We start from the raw sequence: 25610 nt of genomic DNA on the forward strand, positions 1-25610 counted from the left end.
GAGCTCTCCCCGGTGCCGGCAGCTTGCGCGGAGGCCGGGCCGGCGCCCTTCCCTGCATCTCTCGCGGCGACCCGGCAGGCGGCAGCAGAGCGCCCCTCGGGGCCGCGGCCGTGCCGGCTTTTCTTCGCGGGCCGCGGTTGGGGGTGGCGAAAGGTGCGCTGTGCTCCTCTGCGGGCCAGGACCCGGGCCTCTCGCTTTGCGGAGCGGTGTGCGGACGGCCAGGGTGCGCCGGTCCATGTTAGGCCGAGCCGGGGTGCGGGATAGCCCCGAGCGTGTGGACGCGGAGCGATGTCCTGCAGAGACAAAGGCGCGCGGGTGCGGGGGGGTCGTGAAGCATCCTTCTCCACGCCAGAGCAGACAAAGCGGTGGAGAAGCGGCCGGCACGGCACTGCGCCGCCCCCCCGCGTCTTCCAGTGCTGGGCTGCAGAGCCCCGCCGGGAGGAGGAGGAGGTGGAGGAAGGAGGTTGGGGGTGCGCCTCTGCCGCGGGCAGAGGGAAGCCGCTCTCTGAGCGTGAACCGAGCTCCGCGCCGCCGCCGACCCGCCCGCCTCGCCTCGCCTCCCCGTCCCTCCGCCCTCCTCCCTCCCCCCGCCTCCCTCCCGCCGCAGCCGGCCGCGAGCCCGGATGGTTTGCGAGCTGAGTTGAGGGGGCAAACTTTGAAGCCCAGATGCCTCTGGGGCTGAGCGGCAGAGCGCGGCTGCTCCTGCAGGCACCTGCCGCCGCCCTCCCCCCGGCGCTGCCGCCCTCCGCGGGGGCGGCCGGCCCCGCTGCCGGCGGCCGCCGAGGCGGCGGGCGCTGCGGCCGCGGCTGAGGGCGGGCGGGCGGCGGGCGCGCCCCCATGCGGGTCCCGGGCCGGGGCGCGCCGACGGCAGGCGGGAGCCGGGCGGCGGCCGGGCGGTGCTCTCCCGCCGCCTGAGTGGGCGCGGCGCGGGACGGCGGCGCGGGGTGCCGGGAGCCATGGGCTATTGCAGCGGCCGGTGCACGCTGGTGGCGGTGTGCGGCGCGCAGCTGGTGAGTGGCGGCGGGGGCGGCCCGCGGAGGGAGGGAGGAATGGTGGGTGGGAGGTGGCGGGGCGGTTGGGCGGCTCCCCTGTGCCCGGAGAGGTGTCCGGGGGCACTGCCCGCGTCCTGGGGTCGGCGCGGGGAGAGGCGGGCGGGTAGGAGATGGGGCTGCGTTACAGGTAGTTCGGCGCGGCTCGAGCTGGGCGGGCGCGCGGCGGAGTTAATAAAGTCGGGCATTTGTGGCAGCCTGATCTCAACTTGGTGCCCGCTCTGCCGCCCCGCGCTCGGTCTTATGCACTGCGTGGCCGGGGCCATGTCACGCGTGGTGCGTGGCTGGCGGGCAGTGTGCCGTACAGGTGTGTGCGTGGGAAGTTGCTCTGTCTGAGCTCTTCTGCAGATGTGTATTTTTGTGTCTTTCAGACTTAGCGGTGCGTGCTAACACTTTATCGTTAGGCTGTTACGGAACGGAGCAGATTATATCTTTATACTCACATATACAGGGGACATGTGGCAGTATTTGTAGGCTCTGCTGCCAGGCGAAACTAGACTGAGTTTGAAAAGTGAGCGCTGAAATACAATAACAAAGAAACTGCCTAAAAATAAACCCGCTTCCAAGGTGTGCACACGACATACAGTGGTACTGTAGCACTTTCAAAGTGACTGCGTTTAAAGTTAATGAACTGCAGGAATGTCTCTTCTAGTAACATGTACCTGGATTAGTATCATCCACTCTGGTACATGATGTATGGCATTCCTATGGATTTGGAGGCTGTGACACATGGCTAAAGACCATTCCTTCTTTTCTTTAGACCTTTAGTGTGGATGTACTGGCAGCACAGGTACAGACAGCACTTCTGTTAAGCAGTTAACCTTACTGCAGCAAGGAAATAATTTGCATTACCCCATTCATCCGCTTCGTACTGAATAGTAGAGCTGAGGAGTGTTGGTCGGTCTCAATAGCAACCGGCATTGTCACCAATCCTTCTCCTGCAGACAGATGCTAAGAGAACTACAGAAGAGAAAACCCGATGGGTTTCAGGGACCAAAATGAGTGCAAAAAAGGACAAGGTGTTAGCAGATCAGAAACCCAAAATGCCTGTGGTCTTCCTACTGGCTGTAATCGGCCCTTAATCCCTTTGTGTTCCGGAAAGCATTTTATTTCTAGGTTCTGTTTTCCACCTAAGTTGTCTGATTCTTTGTAACTAGATGGATCTTATCAGATGTGATTTATTCATGCACACTGTCTAAAAAATGAATCTTAAATAGAAGTAGCGAATCTCAAGTAGAATGGCAGGAATGTAACCTTTTCCAGCAATTTAGAAACATAAAATTAATCACTGAAGTTCTTTAAAGCCATTTAAGTTTTAGAAGCATACTTTTCATGTTTTCTGCAAAGAGAACAAAAATGGCTTAAATAGTGCCTTGTGTGGCTAAAAGGCTGTGTTTGAAATGCAGTCAACAGCCAGGAGATTATGACTAAGGTGGAATGTGCTAAGATGTTCAAATGTTATTGTTTTGGGAGCCTGTGAAGGCAAACGTATTTGCTAACTCACGGTGATAAAAATACATAAAAAACAGTGGTGAAGACGTAAACAGAAATGCCCCACAGGAATATACCAGCAGGTGGACGAGCAGGTAAGCTGATGTAGAACTCTAGCATTATTGTAAGCTTTTTATAAGTGGTCGTGAGCTGCAGTGTCATATATATATAGCTGGAGTTAGGATTGTCTTCTGAGTAGCTTGAGCAAACTTCTAATGCAAAGATGTTTTCATGAACTGAAAACAAATCTGGGAAGGTTTCCTGGGTGCAAAAAGAACATGCTAGCAGCAACACACATCTCTGAGTCACATCTGGCCTCTGTCACGGCATTTAAAAAGGTCCAAAGCAAGAATAATCATTTACTTGGGGGGGAAAAAAATACCTCTTTGCACTTGTTGTATTCTTGATGGTATATTACCATAAACCATCAGATCTCAGGTTTTAAGTTAAGGAAGTTTAACTCTCACACGTAGGCCTGAGGTTGGTTGATCATTTATCACTTCTTTTTAGGCGAAGTCTGCTTGAAGGAGAAATGCTGCTAAGGTTCACCCTGGAATTAGCAGCCATGTTAATACTAATGTAAAACAAAGGATGAAGATGTCATCTGGGTGATGAGCACTTCTATAGTGATAAGGATGCTTAAAAAAACAAACAAACAAACAAACAAACAAAAAAAAAAAAAAAAAAAAAAAAAAAAAAAAACAAACCAAAACCTAAAAAGCAACCTAGAACTTCTAATATGAAAACTTTTTATTACTAATACGTGGATTTCAATTTTTAAATGATCATCCAAAGCAGAAAATATACCTTTATTTGAGGGGGGAAAAAAAAGTGTTTTTTTTTTTTTTTTTTTGTGATAAGGTGTTCTTCCGTTTCTGAAGTGCTAGGATGTGGTGGTGGTGTGACTGGTCTTTGTAGTAACAAGAAGTAGTATTGAGGGATACTGCAGCTCATTGGAGACATTGTTGCATATCATATTCACAGAGGATGCAGATGTCCATGAATGCGCAAAAAAAGATCGTTTCAAATCCTGGTTCAGAAGTAGAGCTTCATCAACTTAGGGGAGTCCCTGCACAAGCAAAATTATTTTCGTAAATGCATTTTATGTGCTCCTAGCTGATGCGACATACTCTACAATCTGATTATCGGAAAGCTTGAGGAATGTTTCTTCTCTCAAGGGCATACTGATCATTGCTCCCCTGCTTATTAACATACATATACCTTCCTATTTGTGCACTCATTTGTACTATGGAAAACAACCTACGACAGCTCATTTTCCTCTGTATTTCAAGCCAATGAGAAGAATTAACAGCAAGTAACAGCTAATTTTGCTGATGTTGGGAACAAGGCACTTCTTCTGTACACAATGTTAATGATCTCAAAGTATCTTTTCGGTTTTAAAATACATTAATCTTGGTCTCTCTTATCCTTTGTCCTTCTGAAGAGTACCCTGGACATAGGGGCTCTGCTGCTTTTTGTTGTTGTGTCAGCCATCCTGGTTGCACCGAGAGAATCCTTTGCTGTTTCATTTTGTCCTTTATATCTCTTTATTTTTGTGTTTCTCTCTTTGTATTAACAGCTTAAATCAGTAACACTAATATCTGTTTGTCAGACTTCTTATTGGCAAGAACAGCAAAGGTGAACCTGCCATGATTATTGTTGATTTGGTGCTTTCTTAAAAGCTTCAAGAGCCCCATTGAAGCCAGTCAGAAACTCCTAGTGTCCTCTGTGGCTGCTTGGGAAAACATGGAGCAGTAGCAAAAAAGGCGAAGTACTGCATTTTCTCAGCTTAGAAGCTCTCTTTCCAAGTGGAATGGTGAGAAAGGGCAATATTTCCAAAGGAAACTTTGGAAAATCTTCATGAATCATTATCTTATTGTTTCTATCCATCAAGCAAGGTCTTTTATTATTATTATTATTATTATTATTAAATTGTAACTCAGTTCAGATATAGAAGCTAAGCATTACAGCTGATGAAATTTGTAACCAAGCTGCATACATATCAAGGCTCAGCTGATGATTGTGAGGGATTAAATTGTATGCTCTGAAGGAGCATGTACTACAACAGGCACAATTTCCCCCAATTCTGAAAATTGGTAATTTTTACAGGCAAAGATTTACAAAGTTTGAAGTCCCCTTTTCCTCACCAACAGCCCATGTTTGGGATATAATCTCACCTGACACCTTACCAGATTGCCCCTGGGTGACCTCTTCCAGAAGCCACCATCTGAGATGTATAGTAGCTAAGCAGAATGATGAAGGCCCCAAGTTTGATTGTCCCAGTCTTTAGTTTTGCTTTGAGCTAAGAAAATATGATCAAAAGTCTAACAAGTTGCATGGGAATGTGCTTGTTTTGTACTTTTTCACGAATGAATACTATCAATTAAGAGTGTATTCAAGTACTTTATTTCAAAACCTGTATCATATGAAGTGATTTCTATACTTTCCTGTGGTACCAGTATCCATAACCACATATTTAGTTACCTTGTTGCACATGAGGGCACACTTGATCTGCTTTCATCATGTTTCAAAAATGACCAGCAAATATCTGTGTTCTTTTTTTTTTTTTTTTCAGTCATGGGCAAAATATTTACTTACTGTTTTGGTGGTTTTTTTTTTTTTTTTTTTTTTTTTTTTTTTTTTTTTTCCCCCTGGCGTCATCAGCTTTTGTTTGTTTATAATCTGAGTGTTTGAAACCAAGGTAAAAGTCTTCAAAAATGGTGATCTTGGCAGGTTCTCATCTATTTCACAAACCTACCTACAATGCTTGCTACTACTTTATACTATGAATAGTCTTGCTTGGATGTTAAAACTCACATTTCAACAGTTTGCAGATTGAATTATCTCTGAACCTTCAGGGAGTGAGATTTGGCAGATTAGAGCCAGGGTCCCTCAGAAAGCAAAGTAAACACATTCATAGCAGAGATTCTCTAGCCTTAGCTGCTCTACAGTTTTGTAGTTTTAGACTCTTAAACATTGCTTATAACTAGAGTACTTTCCAAATGCACATCAAAGAACTTAACTAGCATGTAGAGTTTTTTGGTTTTTTTTTTAATTTTTATTTTTACAGTGGGAAAAATTTTGGTGTTTGCTTCCAATTGCTGAGTTTCAGGGAGTGTTGTGTTTATTTTTCTGTGTGCTTGTTTTTTTAATTGTGTTTCATTGTCGCTGTTGCCAATGGTTTTCAATAGCAGCTTTAGAAGAAAAGGGTCTGCAGTAGAAAATTGTGATGACATGTACATGTTCCTACATTTTCTGCTGGCACCAGGGAAATTAAAGAAATGAGCTTCACAAGTGGAAAGGAAAGTGATTATGTTATTCCTCTTAGCCTGTAGATCTGGAGGTTTATCAATCTAGAAAGAGTGTAGAAAGAATTGTTGTCTCCATTTTGGAGACAACACTTAAAAAGTACTTACTTTTAAGTCCCTGCCTGCCTTTGAAATTGTGGCTGTCAATGACTACTGTCTTTGCCTTCTTTAAAATTCCATTGCTTGCTTTGTTTCAATTTTGATAGGAAAGGAAGAGAAAGTCTTAGTTTCATTGTAAAACATTGAAAACATAGTGATCGTACTAGCAGTGAAAAGGAAACAATCTTATGAATAGCAGATTTTCAGCAGGTGTAGGTTTGAAAGCTGTAATACTAAGACGTTGATTTTGAGGTGTTGCTGGGAATATATAAAAGAGGGATTTGCTCATGAATTCAGTGAGTGAACATCTTTTGTTGCTATGAAAAGAATATGTAGCAACCTTTTTTGGTTTAAGCAAGACCTTGGTAGAAAAGTAAACAATATTTTCCTGTTTTGTTTTTGAGATAAATACCAAAGATTCATAACCAAGCTTTTTATTTCTAGTAACTTGAGGTCAAAAGTGGTGACACATACAGAAAGTGGATGTCAAAGGTTGCAATCCATTACATCATTCAGTTTTAGTGGATTGACTTTCAGTATGAAATGTACAGTATGTTTGTTTTTTTTCATAGAAATGTGAATGAGTAATAATAATTGTGAATAAGCAGTCATGCACTTCAAGAAAAATAGAGTTTGTTGTTTTAAGTTACAGAGGTAAGAGATTCAAAGCAGCTGAACAGCAAATCTAATTCACTGCTTCTCAACACTGAACTACTTTAGAGTTCAGTGAGCAGACTCAGCATTCAGATACTGCAATGATGGGTGGGATGGAAAGGCTTAAACAGATTGAGAAGAGGCGAATAGACTACCTGGATATAGGAACCTAGAATATCTAGCTAAGTTACTGTTCTTGTATAGCCATAAGGCAAGTCTTTGGCAGCAGGAATTAATTTTGTTTTGACAGACTTGAGCTAGCAGCTTGAATGATGAGCAGCAGGAAGGATTTTTGTTTTGCTTTTTAGTTTCTTTGCAAGAAGCACTAAGTAAGCAATTTTTAAAGAATAATAAACTCCATAGTCATTCTGTAGACAGTGGAGAGAAATCTATCGCTTGGTAGTCAACAGAAAGAAATGTGTTCCATAGCAGAATTGTTGAAAGCAAAAAAAAAAAAAAAAAAAAAAAAAAGCAAAAAAAAAACCCAACCCCCCCCCCCCCCAAAAAAAAAAACCCAAAAAAACCAACAACAAACCCAAACCCAAAAAAACAACAACAAAAAAAACCCAACATGTGCTTGGTGATGTGAATGGCTTAGTTCCTGAAAAGAAGAAATCATGCTGGTAGTCTTCTCAATGTCTTGGTCCATCAGATGAGGCCCTCCATGCATCCTGTAACAGTTCTTATCATCTATTTTACATGTATTTCTTTAAGTGACATTTAGAGAAGAACGACAATAATGAGTATTTTTGTATTTGTACTTGTATGGGAACTGCTGAGTCACAGCCTGAACCTCTGATTGATCACCTGAGGCGAGCCATGAGTCAGCCAGAGGAGCACAGCTGAAGGCAATTCACCTGTGCTGCCGGAAGGGGTGGAGCCTGGCTCCACCTCTCCTGGACCTATTTAAGAGCTGGCTACCAGAGGGGAAGGATCTCTTCTGGAGATTGTCTCTATTGGTGTTTTGTGGTGAGCCCAGCCGAAGGGTAAGCCTTGCATTTATTCTTTCTTGTTATCATTGTCCACTTTGCCTAACTCTTTTGATTATATTGTGATTGTAACATCTTGATATCCATTGATTATACATACTGGGACAAGGGTATATATGATCTGACAAATTTAGGGTGAAGGCTGTACATTATCTCCATATTGAGAAGTGCTGCTTTGGAAAGCCATTTTTTTCCATTGAGTATAGAAGGAAATGAAGGAGCCTGGTTTCACCACAGTAATGTCGGCTGTTGGGTGCACTTCTGTTAAGATCTTCTTGAAAACATATAAACAAGACACCGCTTTTCATTCTTCTGCAACCACTCACTGATGCTAAAATCAAACTGATTAAACTAACTTATGCTCACTTTGATTATTAGATAATTTTCTGCAGGCTTTCTACAGGAACAAGGAAGCCAGGGACCACTGTAAATAAGATGTGATCATAAAAAAATATGCTGAAAACACAATAATTTTAAAGCATCAAGTATTTTATTGTCATCCAGATAAATCTCCTCTTTCTTTTATATATGTGTGTGTGTAGATATATTTATATTACAGAATGAAAGAGGGAGGCTGTTGAGTGCTAGGAATTGATAAGTAGAATGAACACAATAGCTGAAAGGACACTTTCTTGCCCCCGTGACAAGCAGAGATTTCACAATTTGTTATTTTATCCCCTCTGCACAGATGTACATGTACCAACTGGATGGCATGTGAGAGTTGTTTCAGCTTTATATCACTGTATGACCCTCTAATGGAAATGACATTTAGAGGAAAAGTTACTGATATCTGTGTTCACTAAAAAGTAAATACACATAGCTAATAGTTCTATTCACCACAGATCATACTTATGTATTTTTAATAAAAACTTGATTTTAATTCATACATAACTTATGAGAAATGTTTATCAGTTTAGGGCTTTATTAACTTCACTTAAATGTTTACTTATAACCGATTACCTTGAAAATTTCTTTCATCTGAGGCTCAGATTTACTTGTCATACACAAACTTGCTTTTCTGCTGCCTAAATAATGATGTAACATACATAAGAAGTACTGATTATGCTACTGATTGCTAAAATCAGTAAAAATACCCAGTATATGACGTAAACAAATCTCAGATTCCTCTATGCTGTTTGCAGCAATGGCTTCTAACACCACTTTCCACTCCCCCCCCCCCCCTTTTTTTTTTTTTCCTCAGGATTTTAGATGGCATTTCTACTGGCAAGTCACCAGTTGCACAGAACTGGCGATTTACCAGTTTCATGAATGAGAATAGGAAAAGTCTGTCGTATCCTACATTCATACCATAACAGATTGACTCACCCTTCTTTTATTATAAAAGAAATCTCATTAGTAGAGTTTTATACAGAAGGCAGCGTATGAAGTTAATTCAGTTATTTCTGAAAGAGATGTTGAAATGATACTGCCAGTCATACGTCATATCACCTTTCAGAATGCAAAAATGAAGGGCCATTTGCAGATAGCAGGAGAGAGATTTGTGCTTTTCTCTTTTAAGCACGTAACGTATAGGCTATGGACCAGTTTCTGAAGGTGGCTGCCTCTTTCTGTTGGCTGTATACAGTTCTTTGAGTTGCTGCCCAGTCAGTAACGTAATGACTGCATCTCTCCTTCACACACCTTTGTTTACTTCACTGCACAGCTCAGTCTACTCTTCTTTTACAATGTCTTTGTGTTGAGGAAGCAAAGGCAGTCTGCAGACCTGTTATTTAGAATATTGTCAGAATAAACATGGGTGACCTTTATGTGATTCTGTGATGCATAACTTTTCTTCTACATGAATGGAAGTCATGCTAGAGGTCTGTAATGGAGGTCAGAGTGCTACCCCTGTTCACCTTGTGTAACATTGGGAGACAGAGGATCTCAAGTCAATCAAGGTACTGATTAACATTTATGTAAGAAAACTTCACTGTTTTAAGAACTAATGTAGTTTCTTCCAGGTGACTCATAGCATGGGTCAATTTACTAATTAAAAATTCCTTTAAACTTCTTCATAAGAGATTACAAATTGACCACCGAGAAGTATTTTATTTCTCATTTGAAGATAAAAAGCTTTTGTGAGGAAAGGAAGATGGATGCTACTATGTCTCTTTAGAACAATGCATGGATCTTTGAAAAGTCATTCTTCAATAATTAAACAAAATGTAAACTTTGCAGATTTTTGCTATGGTCTACAATGGCCCAGCGTTTTCCATTATTCTCTGGCCCCAGTCTCTGTGGCAGGCTGTTCTATTACAAAGCAGAAACAAAAGGAGAAAAAAACCGTTTGCATTCACAAAGCCACAAATACATGAAACTGAAGATAGTGCTCATTGTGCACTTGAGCCACCAATGACAAAGGTCCTGTGAGTACCACTGAATACCAGGCAGTCATATGTCATTACATCACTGTTCAAATTCGTAGAGCAGATGACAGCAAAATAAATAAATAAATAAATGAAGACATCAGCAGCTAAAGGAATGTGAAAGAATGAGGCTTGTCTGAAAAAAAGAATTTAAAATATAGATTTTTTTTTTTTCCATTAGCTATGAAGTTGATATTTCCCTTTTTTATTTTAAGTTTTAAAGCCATTCATATCTCATGCCCTTTAGGCTTCCTAGCTTTTATGACATTAATAATGGTCACAGGCAGTGACAGTAGCTGGTGACAAGCCAGATGATGGCACTGGTAGTGTTAACATAAGACATGGGCTTCAGAGCATCCTGAAAACAGAGTTCATTGTCATGAATTTTATCAGACTCGCTTTCCTGAGTGTGGAGCTGGCAGTAAATTTGGTACTCGCAGAGGGAAAACTACAACAAACTGGAACTGGACATAACATTCATCAATATAGCAAGCAATGCCTTTTTCTGATCCTGGCAGCTTCTCAGAATGTTTACTGGGACTGCTGTCTAATAATTTTTTTTTTTTTTTTTTTTTAATGAAAGCCATCACCGAGAGGTAGGGTCATAATGGCAGAAACGGAAGAAAGTTGCTGGGCTCAACTGCTGGAAAAGATGGTGTCTGTTCTGCATAGTGCTAAACTGTGCTTTTTGAGATGCATAATAAAAGTTATTTATGGACACCGATAAAATGGTATCTGTTGTATAATATCACAGATAAGCATAAGGACAATAACAAAAGGCAGCTGGTTTAGTAAGCTCTATTTGCTGCAGAAATGTGCTGCTCTTTGCAAATTGAAATAAAAAAAGTACGGGGAGAATGTGTTTTTGTGGCTTCTGGCATTTGCAATCATTCTTGCTTTGCTGTGTACTTACAAAGACAATTATGTAGGTCCCATGTCTGTATTATATTTGTCATGACTAGCGTCTTATTAGAGGACAGCTGCTGCTTTCTGCCCAGCACATGTACGTAACTGCCCCCAATGATAATGGAAGTTATGAATGTAACCCTCTGTGCTGCACCAAAGTGGGCTGCTGGAGCACTCAGGGTTTCAGTTAATTAGTGCAGGTGTAAAACAGGAATGAAGCAGTGATGAATCTTGGATTATTCACATGCTTGTTAAGAGTGCAGTACCTGTAAGGTTGCTTTGAACTCCCAGCAATCTTTAATTGGCCCTTGTAATGGGAGTGTGAGAAAGGTATCAACATCTGAGTGTCTCAGATCACACTGAGACCCTTCCCAAGGAGGTCAGGTCCTCGGGTCCCTGTCAACCTTGCGCAGCTTCAAGAAATTTTGGTGCCTGAGGGATATTTCCAGGTTGTAAGCATTTTACAGTAACTCCTCAATATCACTCTTGTTACAGCAGGATTAAAAATGGGTGACCAGCAGACTGCTCCAAAGCCCCTTATGTAGTGTAATGGTGCTTCAGCTGCTGTTGCTTCTGCGAGAACTGGGCCAATCTGAGTGAAAGAGGAATGTAGAAGTGGCACAGTGCCACAAAAATGCAGTTAGGAGCTAATGTAAACTAAACCAGAAAAAAGTATTTCCAATAAACAGCAAGGTTTGTTGGCCCAACAAGAATGTATTTTCAAGAACCAGCTCTTTCTGTTTTGTCTGTTGAGTTGGATGTGCACATCCTCAAGTACTTCTTTAAGTTCAAATCTGCAGAGTGCAGCTCAGACCTGCTTAGTGAATGTAAATGTGTCCAGCTCTGTGTAGGTTTTTCTTTTGTTCCTGCTTTAGGTTTCTTTTTCAGAGCTTGAATGAATTTAAAGCTCTGCAGTATTTGGGGTAACTAATTGGGCTTCTGGGCGTAAACAAACCCTGACTTTTCTTGAAAGGTGAACAAACATTATTCCGAAAACAGAGCATCTATTCCAAATGGTTTCCTAACTAATTTAAAGCAAAACAGCTATACAAAACTATAGCGATTAATGGATTGAACAGTTAATATCTGACATTTCATTTTATGATTATAGCATTTAATAATAGCTGGCTTTTGACACACTACTGGTATGTTTTTATATGAATTAAGGAAATCAGGATTTTCATTAAAGAGTTCCTTATTGCCTTTTTGTTTGAGATCTCCAAAGAATGATTGCACTGAAGATCTTAGTTGCCCTGATACTCTATGCAAGCATTGATGCATTCAATAATAGTGGTTTGGAGGGTAGAGGAAGTCATTTGCTCCCATGACTGGACAGGTAGGATGATGAAAGGAGATATTTGGAGAATAGCAGGACAGGTGAACTTAGGGGAAAGTTGTTTTTAATGTTCTGAGGTATTTTAGATCTCTGTAAAAATGAGAACAGACAATCCCAAGTGCCAGAAAAGTACTTGAGAATAGGCTGGTCTGAGACACTTTGGAGGTATGTCTGTCACAATTGGAATGTATGGGAGATGCAAACAGTATTTTCATCTTTCCAGACTTCAGGAAAATTTGATTCCAATCTTGGTATCCCATAGTCACCTTTTGGACAAGATTTTGTCTGATCTCATGAACATCTCCCTCCTGATGTTGGTAGTGCCCAGCTGTGTCTTGGGTTTGAGGAAGGGTGCGCATGTGTAGTATCCATGCAAGCTTTGAATAGTGGCATCATTCTTACCCCAGCATATCGATGTCTACCAAGTTGGCCACATCCCCAGTTTTTCAGTATTGAATGATTTCATAGTGAAATACATTAGTTTCTCACCCACATAATCCAACAGGAATTGGATTATTTTGAAGATGGGGAAATTTATTGAGAGGATTTTGCTGAGGGAAGGGTTGGGTAATCTTCCAGGAACATTTGCATGTAAAGTGTCAACTTGCATTCATGAAGAACATTTCCTGATGAATGATGTGGTCTCCGCAAATTCTGCCTTCCTAATTGTGCAGATCTTTCCTAGAGTGGTGTGATTTTGTGCTGTCTTTTATATAGAGTTCAATCCTGACCCAAATGTTTATGTGACAGGTAACTATTCTTTTCTACTAATGTTATGATTTACATGGTAGCAATACTGGAGCTTGTATAAGGTCAATATGCTAATGCAGTTACCTGAATCCCTTTAGAAGATCAAATTTGATAAAGATAAAATGTGCTTAGTGAATATTTTTTAAAGGTCAAAAAGTAAAGACTATTTATTTACTTCAATTGAAATTGGTAATGTCTTAGTTTATGGTGTAGGACAAAGGAAAAAAATCTGAAGAATTATGTTATTCTTGACACTATGTTGATTAATAATTGTCTCAATATGGGCTGAAAGTGAGCTGGAAAGCAGTTTTACAAATTTGCATAAATATTTCTGATTGTAGTTCATTTTGTAATATTGATCTACCTAGATATTTTGTTCCACGCTTTGCCTCCACATTAATGTATCACACAAGTTAGAACATCCCCATTTTTTATTAAAAATGGGTAAGAAAATCTTGTATTTCACTTAATATTCCTGGAGTGTGAGAAAAATTCTTGTTTTGTTTTCATTAATGTGCTAATTTCACAAGGAAGAATACTTTACACAACACTGATTTTAATGGATAACCCTTGCCATGAGTAGTGCTACTATAAAGAAGTTGGCCTTGGAAAGGGGAATAATCAGTCAAGGAAGATGTGCATCTATAAAGTCCTTTTAAGAAGAATGCTCGTGTTTGCAAAATATTATATTGTTATTATCTTTTATAACCTCTTTCTTGTTACAGCTACTTTACAGTCTCCTTGTGATTCCAAAAGTAACACAAGCTCTTTCATTAGCCAGCTAGTATAATCTTAAAGTAAATGTTTCTAGTGCGTAATATTGGAGATCTGCATCATTTTATGTACCTCTTTCCTTTTTTGCTGCTATACTTCTCAATTTGTGCAAATACCTGAGAGGAATTCACACCAGGTACCTTGGTGTTGAGGCTGCTTATCAAGGTGATGTAGGCAGGCATATGCCCCAAGGGGTGAATTCACTACCCTATTACTAGTATTTAGCAAACTTAAGTGCTCTGAATTATTCTTTGAAAAAACCAACATCTCTACCAACCTGATAAAGAACATCAGGTCCTAGATTTGGTGCCTAGATTTCAAGTACTCAGAAAGCCTGCACACTGACTTCCCCTGTGCTCACTGGTGTACACTGGTGTAGCACTCTGTGCTAAGCATACAGTAGATTATTGACTAAACTCTTTTTTTTTTTTTTTTTTTTTTTTTTAAACCTCTCTCATCACACAGTTCTGCCCTGTCTCTTCCACATACATTTACACACATGTGGACACACACAGACACACTATACTATAACCAGAGTTGTTAACTGACTGCATTTGCTTATGAGTCTGCAGGGTATGTGGACAAAAACAAGCAGAAAAAAGAGGTAGTTTCTTCAGGCTTGCTTATGTATTAAAATGAATTTAATTATAAACAGTAAAGTTGTAGAACAGAGTTAATAAAATTCATCCTTATAAGGACTATTTACTCTCATAATGGTGATCGACTCCGTTTTTTCTGAGAGCTCTACAGGCACTAATGGAGAATGCAAAAGCAGTTTTTTTTCATACCCTCTTTTTGTCACTGCTTGTATCTTTTCACCACTTTGGGTCCTACTTGTATTACTTCTGTTAAATGCCTTGATACTAACAAAAGGTAACTAGAACCGTTGCTTATTTGATATCTGTTGTATTATCTTGCCTTGATCTGCTGCCATAAGGAATATAATTTATACAGCCATAAACTAAGTGACATAAGCAGCAACAATTTCCTCCTAGATAGCTTCTAATAAACAGTGTATATTTCCGGACATAATCATTCCTTCTGATTCTTTCATATCTCACTGAGTCTTAATGAATCTTCTTGGTTGTAGTTAATGATCTACTTGGTTACAAGGCAATGTCTAGCCAAACAAATCTGCCTACATTTTACTGGTTTATCTTTTTTTTTCCCAGTAAGTAACAGGTTAAAAATGTAGTGAAAATATCATGCCTGTTGCTCCAAAACAAGAGAAAAAGGTGCAGAGAAACTTCCAAGAAATGCTGCCTGTGCTGTGGAAAAAAGTCTTTCGTGTAAGAAAATCTGTTTACATAAATGAATAGGATAATAGTAAGGCTTAATCATTTCAAGAAGTGTATCTAAGAAATATGAACTGAGTTTTGACACAGTAACAGAACCATTGTGAGATGTGAGGATGAAGAAATGGGGAGAAGAAAATGAAAGGAGATAGAGTCCCATCAGAGGCAGGACTGATAGTGAATTTTGGGAATTTACTTTCACGGAGGTGTGTTTTTTTCCCCAGACCAATTTCTTTTCTATGCTGCTCTGAAATCGAAAAGGTCAAAATGAATGATTGTTTTTCAGGGATTCATAGTCCATGCCAGTCTGAAGCATTTAATTTAATATATTTATCCATACACAGGAAATGGGTGAGTATGTTTTACAAACAAATAAATATACAGAGGAAAAAAATGGGATGTCTCAAAGCTGTGTAAAGATGTTATATTTGGCATCAAATTCAGATTTGAAGCAGTTGTATGTCAGCTATTGCAGGTGTGTTGAAGTGCACGCATGATGGTACACAATATGTCTTGGAGTCTGGGGACTTTAACAGGAAAGCTCATATACCTCTGTAGCTTGAAATGGTAAACTGGGCTTCGTGGAGACGATGTTAGCAGATGTAGCTTAGGCACAGGCAGAGACTTAAGTCAAACATTGTTAAGTATAAGCAGTGGGTTTCATGTCCATTTTCAGCACAGTGTTGTGAGAAACGAGACAGCAGTTTAAGCAGATATGCCTGAGTGAAGTCATAGCTCTGAATGTATGTCCTGTGAGTTTTAAAATAGAATCCTGGTGAGTTGAATAGAATCATATTCTCCTACACTGCATGGGTGGTACTCAGGACTTCAGGAGAATGGATGATAGATCTGATATTAATGGAAGTGTATTAGAAACAGATAAGAATTTATCTTCGTGCATGTGTCACAGGTGAATTAGTCTTTAGCAGTCCTATAAGCCAAGTAAATGATAAATGTTTCATATTTATGTCACTGAATTAAATAGGAAAAGGCCATTCATGCTGCCATTTTCTACTATTGTTACCAATGCTAACTTGCTAATCTGGGAGAAAGACAAAAGGAGAGGAGAGAAAAAGAAAAATTAAACTGGGGGTGGAAGGCAAAGGACCCTGCTAGGACCCTGAAGACATAGAGAAGTCCTTTCAAGAGCTGATGTGAGCTCCAAAGGTGAGTATACAAGATGGGTCACTGATGAAGCTGGCTCTCTTGGGAACTGGTTGGTTCTGACCACTATTGAGAGGCATTGAAGTCTCACCCTGTGGAGCTGAGAGGTCTGTGCAAGGTCTGCACCAATCTTCCATTGGTGAATACCCCTTGTTGCTATCCATTCCATTCACCTGTGACTCAGTCACCTAAGAGAGAAATCACCTGTGCCATTTGAACAGTGTGCATGGAAAAAATACTTCTGGCTTATATGTGCCAACAGCAAGTAGGTGCACTGCAAGTTTGTTTTGTAAATAACATAAAAATACACTTACTCAAGTAACCTGATAGTGCATATTTTATAATACAAAACCACAAAATCGTAGGTGTTGGGAGAGACCACCTAGTCCAACTTCCTGCTAAAGCAGGTTCCCTAGAATAGATTGCAAAGGAAAGTGTCCAAGCACATCTTGAATATATCTAGAAAGGAGACACTACAACTTCTCTTGGCAGCTTGTTCCAGTTCTCTGTAACCCTCATAGTAAAGTTGTTTTCCTCTCATTTATATGGAACTTCCCCTTGGTGAACTCACGTTGACTGTTCCTGATAACCTTCTTTTGAAGCTGTCAGCTCTTGATGACATCCAGATCATCAGCTGACATCCAGAGTAATCTGCTCCATTACCTTTCCAGGGATGGAGATGAGGATGACTCACTTGTAGTTTCCCAGATCCTCCTTCTTGCCCTCTTGGAAAATGAGTGATACTGGCTTTCTTCCAGTCCTCAAGTACCTCTCCCATTCTCTGTGGCCTTTCAAAGACAATAGAGAGCAGTATGGCAGTCACTTCTCCTAGTTCCCTCAGCACTTATGGGTGCATCCCATCGGGGCCTGTGTTTTTCTGGATGTGTATAAAAAGTGTTATTTTCATTTTCTTAATGCATACAGATACCAGATTTTAACTCTGTCTTGTCCTTATTTGATTTTAGCTCTCTCTTAAAAATGTATTTATCATTAGCTTCACCAATTATCACACAAAAACTATGCTCAATATTTAAGTATTTACTAAAATCCTCTGAAGCTGGATATGATATTGATATGTTTAGTAGCTTACTGAGCTAAATGATTTTCCCTTAGTATGCTCATCTATATTTTTCCAGCTTGTCTTAACTTCTAATGAGGCCTGAAGGCAGCATTCTTTTTATGCTTCAGCTACTTGGTATACTGAAAAGCAGTAAATGTAGTGAAGCTACTTAAATAGGTTCTTGCAGACCTGCCTCAGGTCTTAACAGAAGAATTTATGAGTTTCTCTGCAAAGAATGAGATGAATAGGGCAGACTGAAGTGGAGTGAGGGTCTGGGTTTAGATGTACACCCTATGCCTACCTTCAGCGCACGTGTAGGGCTAGGATCTGCATTTACAGCCTGTGCTGGAGTCAGGCACAAAGAGTGCTCCTTTGGTACTATGGGAGGTTCTGTCCTTTCTGTTGCAGCATGTCTGGGGAGGAGTGATGGTAGCTGTAGTGCCTCCTACGCATAGCAAGTCACATAACAGGCGACTTGTTGGATTGTGCACAGAAGAATGAACATTTGTATGTTGCTGTCTTTAGTAGTTGGGAGTTGAAATTTTCATTTCTCTGCCTTTCCTAGAGGACATGAGAGGATCAGCAGGAACATCTGTCTGCTTCTTTTTCAGGCTGAGTCAAGAATGGGAGAAAGAAAGGAAGAAAAGACCCAAAGTCCCTATAGTTGAAAAGAAGGAGTTATATACAGAAATGTACCCGTGCTTAACTCCTTGGACCACCTATGCCTTTTCTGTTATTTGTTTTATATGGTACTGAGTCAAGTAAAAGTAACCTCTGTGACTTGTCCAGAGTCATGGTATCAGACATGAAGCTTTAAACCTTGACATTTTCCATTCCAGAATTGATTTTAATTTCTTATTTAGTGATCAAGTTCAAAGTTTGATAAAGGTCTAGATAACTGAATTTTGACTTATTGCTGTTACCAACAAACTTAATCCAGACTCCAAGATAAATGCCTTTTTATGAAACAATATTTATTTGTGAAAATGTTTACTAAAAGCATTAAGAAAACTCTCAAGAAAATTCCTTCTGAATGCTACTTTAATACAGTACTCGGTTGCTTTTTCAGAAGAAGCAGGAATGATCAAATGTAACTTTTATTTCTTTTGCTTGCACTCTAAAATGTTGTTTCTATCATCTTTAGCAGTTATCTAAAAAAGCCTTGCAAAGTGATTTTTTTAAAGCTTTCTTTCTCCTACTATTTAGTGGTCAAATTCTGATTTAGAGTCAGTCTCAACAATAAGAAAAACTGAGCATACTTGGAGTTCTCTGTGCCTACTAGTAAGACTAGATAAAACTGAATCTGGGCTGTATGAAAATGCTCATAACATTGTTCTTTCTTGCTCATTCTCTCATCTCCAATCTTCTTCCAATTCAATGCCCTGTGCAGCCTGAGGCCAAGCCTCAGGATTACTGACCGAGGGCTGTGAGTAGAACACTGGCACTACACACCAAATTGCAGTCTTTCACCTTTGAGTATACCTTTTTAATTTCTCTGTGTGCCTTTTTTATTTCTCTGAACTGCTCCTTCAAGCAATTTCCAGAGCCACTGAAGATACTCTGAATTAGAATTTTTTTGGTCATCTTTCCAACATGCTCTTTTCAATCTCCCTGAATCATGTTTAGCACAGAATGGAATTTCTGCACATCATTGGCCTGTGTTTTACATCCCTGGCTTCCTATGGGCGGAACTGAGCTCTTTTTCTCATCTGTTCTTTTCTTTGGCTGTGTCATCGTTTGAATCTATGGGAAAAAAAGAGGATGTTTTGGTTTATTTATTTCATATCCATCTGATTAGTGTTGCTATGAGCTTACTGCCATGTGCCAGACTAGGAAAAAAGCACCAAACAACAACAACAAAAATCCTCACAGTATAATCTATTTCTTTATGATCTACGGTCTTCATAAATACAGTTCTCGTACAGTTAGATGGATGAGTTTATTTCTAGGTTTCTGAAAGTCATTTACTTTTTTTGTGTTTTCAGCACTTTTCAGTTCAGGTAAGTGTGTTTTCAGTGGACCAGTTCTCAGTTCATGGAATTAAGACTAAGGTTTTGAAAGCTGACCCTGTTTTCAGTCACTTAGATCTGTTAAAATTTAAATGTAAAATGTTGAAAGTCTTAACTTATGGGAACTCTTGTAATTGTCCATGTAACCTGTGTATCTGCCAAGTTATTCAGGGAAATTATTAGTAGCCATAATTATGTTTTTTTTTTTCACTGGCAAAAACATTAATGTTGTGGCTTTGCTGTCTTGCTTCAGTTTTTCAGCAGTAAAAAATATGATTCACTGGAAATGTTCTGCTTGCTGTACTTTATCTAATGTTGTCTTTCCTTTTTTTTCTGTCTTATTTATATTTAGAATCATAGAGTCATAGAATGGTTTGGGTTGGAAGTGAACTTTAAGACCATCTAGTTCCACCCCCTGCTATAGGCAGGATACCTCCTTCACCATCTTGCTCACAGCCTCATCCAGGCTGGCCTTGAATGCTTCCAGGGAGAGGGCATTTACAACCTCTCTGGGCAACCTGTTCCAGTGTCTCACCACTCTCACAGTAAAAAAATTTCTTCCTAGTATCTCTCTTCCAGTTTAAAGCTATTTCCCCTTGTCCTTCTGCTACATTCCCTTATAAAAAGTCCTTATAAAAAGTCCCTCCTCAGGTTTCCTGTAGGCCCCTTCAGGTACTGGAAGGCCTCTATAAGGTCCCCCCCAGAGCTTCCTCTTCTCCAGTCTAAAGAGCTCCAGCTCTCTCAGTCTGTCGTCACAGGGGATGTGTTCCAGCTCTCTGATCATCTCTGTGGCCCTCCTCTGGTTCTGCTCAAACAGCTGTATTTCCTTCTTGCATTGGGGGCTCCAAAACTGGACACTATTATAACTATATAATTTATTATATGCATAAACATTCATCAGTTGATGAAGTGTGATGTTTGTAAAGGTTAAAATGCTCCTTTTCTGGGGCAATATGAAGTTCTATCATGGATCTTTTTCAGATTTGGTTACTTCTAAACATAATGCCTTCTAGCTTTCACTTTTTTCTTTCTCACCTGAAATTGCAGTTGTAAATATTGTCAGAAAGGTAAAAATTAGTTTCCTGACTACTTATGTATTTTTTCTTGTTTTTCCCATAAAATCTCATAAAATAAAGTTAAAAAAAAATAATCTGACTTCCTTTTCTATAAGAGGTGATTAAATGTTATGTCAAATGTATTCTATAGAACAGATGGGCAGTTATATGCATGATATCAAATGCTATTTTAAAATTTTTAAAATTATCCTAACATGATTATTTACTTGTATATACATTTTTGTCTCTTTGGGAACCAATAAGAAATTCTTTTTGTTGTATGTAAAGCATGTTTTCCCTCTGTTTATCGAGTACCAGTTAAACTCAGTTTACACTGACTTTGTGAATAACTGCATTTGATATTATGACAAAAAATGTAGATTGTGGTTATCATTTGGTCTAATGATGAAAAAGAATATGAAATATTGTTGGTGTCTGGGGACGTATTTCTTAATTCAGTTGTATGGCAAGTCTGAAGTAATACTACAGCTGTGTTCTCCATACAAAAATATCAGCTAACATAGATTGTTATCTGTCAAAGCTGACAGGGCTGTTAAGATAGGCTGCAAATTTAAGTAATTTGTCAGTGGCTACAAACCTTCTGGTATCTCAGAGGAATGCATACTGGAAATTGTCATTGGCATGGTTTCCTTAGCTGGCTGTAGGGAATCACCTTCTCAGTCCCAAAAGTTCCTTCAAGAACTGGAAGGAAAGCAAGAGTATCTGGTTACTTTGCCATTTATGTTGTCTCTTTTGCAAAATAGAATATGAAAGATTTATGGCAAACAATAACATATTAAAGCTCTGCTTTTAAACATTTGGAAAAAAAGTAAATGAAGGAACATATTTTGCTGCCAGTGAATATGAATGCTGAGATAGAAGTTTGTTATTATAAATTGAGTTGAGATAGTGATGTGGATTTTAAGTAGTGACCCTCCAGTGAACAGATCTCTGTACCTGTTCATTTTGGAATTCTGTTGAAGGATCTCTTGTTATTACTAACAAAGTGGCTTTGTTTTACTACTGTATATGTAATGTTTCTACTGACTTCTGGAGTGTAATCCATTACGGTCTGTCAGGAAAATTTGAGTTTTCTGCTGTTCACAAACACTCTGACACTTTTTACATTTGTATACTCTTACTTTCCTTCACCTAATGACATGTATGTTTAACTTCAAACATTTTCAGTTTTTCTTTTCTTCTTTGACTTTGCATAAGAAAATTTAGCACATACTGTAATAGTTATAACTGTTTAATACTATATTCTTTCCAATTGCCATTATATTTTAAATACTACTTAGATATTCTTACCAAATGATTGTATACTATTCTTAAAATATTTGCTTTTTAAATAGGAATTGAATTCAGTAAAAATTTACATATAAATTATGCTTTATTGCTGAAAGAAGTAGGATTCTTGGCCCAGCCCCTACAGAGATTTACACCCTGGACAAGTGTTGAGGTTAGATGTCCTTTTAATTTTTTTGTAGCTCCTTATGCTGTCTGTGCACATCCTTGCTTCTCTACTGTGTAAGTGTTGTTGAGGACTCGAGTGTTGATGGATTGCTGTACAATCTAAAGTGGGGTTCTGCTGTTTCAGTTCATTTCCTCTAAAGATGCCAAGATTCTCTGTTATTGGCTTTCTTTTTTTTCTATGACAAAATTCTGACTTCTAGAAGTAGCCACAGCTTTTGATACATTAGGATACAAGATTAACAGTTCTGAAGCAGTAGTCTTGAATTCTGTCTGAATTATGTCTGATTTTCTGCTCTTAGTTTTTCTTAACTTTTTTTTTTTTTTCACCTATCTTTAAATTTTATCACTTTTTAAACTTGTGTTAAGGGAGCTGTGTGATTGTGTGATTGAAGAATATATCCTAATGCATTCCTGAATGTTTTTTCATAAGGCTAGAAGATCAAATCTGCAGAGACTGCCTTTTGACATTTTTCTCCAAGTATTTTAATCAAAATTTTTGATTTTTTTTCTGTTAATAAAGTACTTGCTAGGCATATACACTCAAATGCACAAACAATGAAACACAGTAAATTTCTCCATTTTGAACCAGTTTGCAGTGTCACCGATAGCTGTTGTAGTTTGCTTGTCCTCCTTTGTGTCAGTCATTATTAGAGTCTAGTGTCTGCAGCATGCTTTGAGAATGGTTTTCACAGCTGTCTGCTCACAGCAGAACAGCACAGAGATATGAAAGGTGTACTGCCCCTTTGATTGTGCTTCATGCAGAGGTGCCCTTCCAATGCTGACAGATGCTTGCTCAAGAACCTGGAACTTGATTCTAGAGTCTTTACCACTATCTGCTCTTGGCAAGCAGTTGGGAAACCTTTTGTCAAGATATTTCATCTCCACATATCTTACTCAAAGTAGTATGATCTTACCATCAATTACATGCTATGTTCAATCTTCTGGCTGTCATATTATCTGCTGTTACTGACTCTATAATATTTGTTATGAACACAGGATCTAATTGAAACTTTGGAATGGAGAGAAAAGCTTCCACCTCCTGTGTAGGCTTTCTTATTCATTATGATTTCCATTTCCTCAGATTTCAGCATTTCCAGGGACTGGAATGCTGTTTTATATATTGCTAGCACTCTGGAAGGTTTTGGACCTCAATGCCGGTGTCTCCTGTAGCATCAGGAGACCTACAGCATCTAGACCATGGATACTGCCTTGTATTGCTCCATGCATCTCCCTCCTTCATCTCTGTACTGCACAGGGTGTCATTTTTCCCTTCCCACCACTGTGCCAGGTTTGTCCGCATCCCATCTGCTGTATCTTTGCAACCCACCTACTCTTTATTCAGTTACTTTCCTAAAAGGGCCCTCTTAAAATATAGAGGCAAAGTGCTCCATTCCTGTGTAAGAAATGAGAAGCAATTTACTCTTTCTATACCACATAATCTCATCCCTATTTCAGAAACCTCAAAATACTTGTCTAACAGTTCCTACTTTTTGCATTCCCTCCTACCATGATCATTCCCATTCTTCTTGGGCCTCCATCTTTCTTTTTCACCCATCCTTCATTTTTCATCTTGCATCCTGTTTCCTTCCTACTTCTTTGATCTGCTTTGTGGGAATCAGGCTCATTTTTTCCTTTGTATGGTATTGTTTGGCATGACTGTAAGTCAGTAAAAAAAAACCACGTTTTAAATGTGTTTTAAAACACATGAAAAATATGAAATGACAACATACAAGTGGATTCAAGTGAGTTGGTGAGACATTTACTGCTCTCATCTGTCAGCCTGTTCTGGATATTGTTCATACATGTCAGAGACATGCTTGATGCAGATCCTAACCATCAATGTGTAACTGTATCTGATGAGCAAGGGTCCTGGTACTGTTGCTAGTAAGATCTGATGTCCTCTCTAGTTAGTCAGCCAATGGATGTAAGAAAGACACGGCTAGTGGAGCAGAAACCACATCAGATGACCAACCTTTTGTCATGAGTCAATACTCTTAGAATAGAAAATGCTAGCTGCATGATATTTAACGTGGTAATGTTTTAAGAAATGAAAAAAAAAAATTGATCATTGAGGTAAATGATGATAAGGAGGCAGGAAGCATCATCTCTGATGTGTCGTTATAGTCTCTGGCATGTGATTCTATTTGATGTATAGCATGGTTCTTTGAAATACAAAGCATGCATTTGAACTTAAGCTATGAAACTTTGAGTAGCATGATTAACATGTGGACAAAAATCTAGTTGCTGGCATTTGTTTTCATCTAGTTTTACAAGCGGTTAGGCAATCTTCCAGTCCTACATTTCAAAATTAAGATTCCTTTGCCACTTTCCAAATAAATCAAATGCAAAATTGGAAAAAGCTGGTAATGTATTTTGGTAGTTCCTCTGCTGATTATCCTGGACGTGTGATTAATAAAATCATGATGTAATTTTCAATATATTGGCTTGGATAACAACTTCTGGAAGAATGCTTCATTCCTTCTAAAAATGAAAATACCTCCATGTATTTTATCATATATCTTATCAGAGAAGATGGTTTGTTCTATCCCTCATTGATGAAAAACAAAACAAAATGTGTTGCATTAAGAAAGACAGGAAGAACACTGGATTTGTAAAATACTGGCAGTCAGACCAACAAACTTTTTGAATGTACTGGGATGACAGACATAGCAAGTCTTTGTCCTCCTTTCTGCAGCTCTCTGAATCTCAGAGAGGACACGCTGTAATGCTGCTGAGGTTGAGGGACATCACAGTGGACATATCTGCAGTGGAGGGTGATGGTGAGATGTCTTCTGTGGGGTCCCTGTGTCTCTGGCTCTTCACTGATACAGACAGCATTAAGGTTGGATGATGAAGCAGTTACCTGGTCCTTAGGGGTGCACCACAGCAGCCTTCAGAACAGCCCTGACCTCCCATGTGACACTAACATGGCAGCATGGTAGCCATGCGGCAGTACTCAAGTGTCACTGTTGAAATGATAGGTTTGGGCTCTAGGCAAAGAAGATCCTGAGCCAAAAATTTCATGAACAAGCACAACATCTCTAGACACTGTTCCCACAAGGAGATAGGGGTTTAAGCAGCTACAGAATTACAGAGTGATGGCCACAGGCAGTACTGCAGCTGTCATGGTATCTGAATGCCATGAATTCATTAATCACAGAGTTTGTCGTAATGTGATTGTCCCAGATCTAGGATGTATAGTTGCCAGAAAGATCGTCAGAACTGCACTTCAACTCCCTGTGGAAATGGTCTTTATTTACTGTATAATTAATTGCTAAGTTTAACAGCTGAATAAAACAAGGCCTGGCATTAAGTGTGATGATGGTTTTCTGTCAGCCCCTCAGGGCAGTGCTCTCCCTCTCAGTGTTCCCAGCATAATTAAATATCATTCAGCCTTTGAAGGACTACTCAGGTAGGAAGGAAAGGAAAGAGGGGAGGAGGAGCAAACAAGTTGCAGGGGAAACAGAGAGCAGAGTAAGGGCCCCTAGCATAGCAGGAAAGGGAGGTGGGAACAGAGTAGGTACAGTGCCTGGTGCAGGTGGATGTGATTAGCAGGCATGCTTTGCTTCTAACTGAGAACAGCTGGGGATTGCAAAGGTTTCAAGGACACAAGCAAGTTATTATGGTATCAACTGATACACTGTAATACATTCTGCATATTCTAAAATAAAAAATTTTTAAGTCCTTATTTCTTTGGCTTTCCAGTACCTCTGTACCTACGTACACTCGTAGATGTTAGGAAATGATTTTAGAAGGATGGGGACCCCATGTACAGTAGTGGCCACCGCTCAATTTTAAAGTAATAACCTAAAATACATTAGGAGGTAAT

The 25610-nt window shown here is 39.6% G+C and overlaps 1 protein-coding gene across 2 annotated transcripts in view; it reads left to right on the forward strand.

The window, feature by feature from the left end:
• The first annotated feature begins 866 nt into the window (after positions 1 to 866).
• NKAIN2 (sodium/potassium transporting ATPase interacting 2) overlaps positions 867 to 25610 on the forward strand; it is a 508528-nt gene continuing 483784 nt past the window's right edge. For both annotated transcript variants that reach the window (XM_052677954.1, XM_052677964.1), the window contains exon 1: positions 867 to 1010. In XM_052677954.1, the coding sequence (XP_052533914.1) occupies positions 957 to 1010 (54 nt within the window). In that variant the 5' untranslated portion in view covers positions 867 to 956. The remainder of the gene's footprint in view (positions 1011 to 25610) is intronic.

The sequence above is a fragment of the Tympanuchus pallidicinctus genome, unplaced genomic scaffold (genome assembly GCF_026119805.1).
Source record: "Tympanuchus pallidicinctus isolate F22 unplaced genomic scaffold, pur_lepc_1.0 scaffold1, whole genome shotgun sequence".
Taxonomy (NCBI): Eukaryota; Metazoa; Chordata; class Aves; order Galliformes; family Phasianidae; genus Tympanuchus; species Tympanuchus pallidicinctus.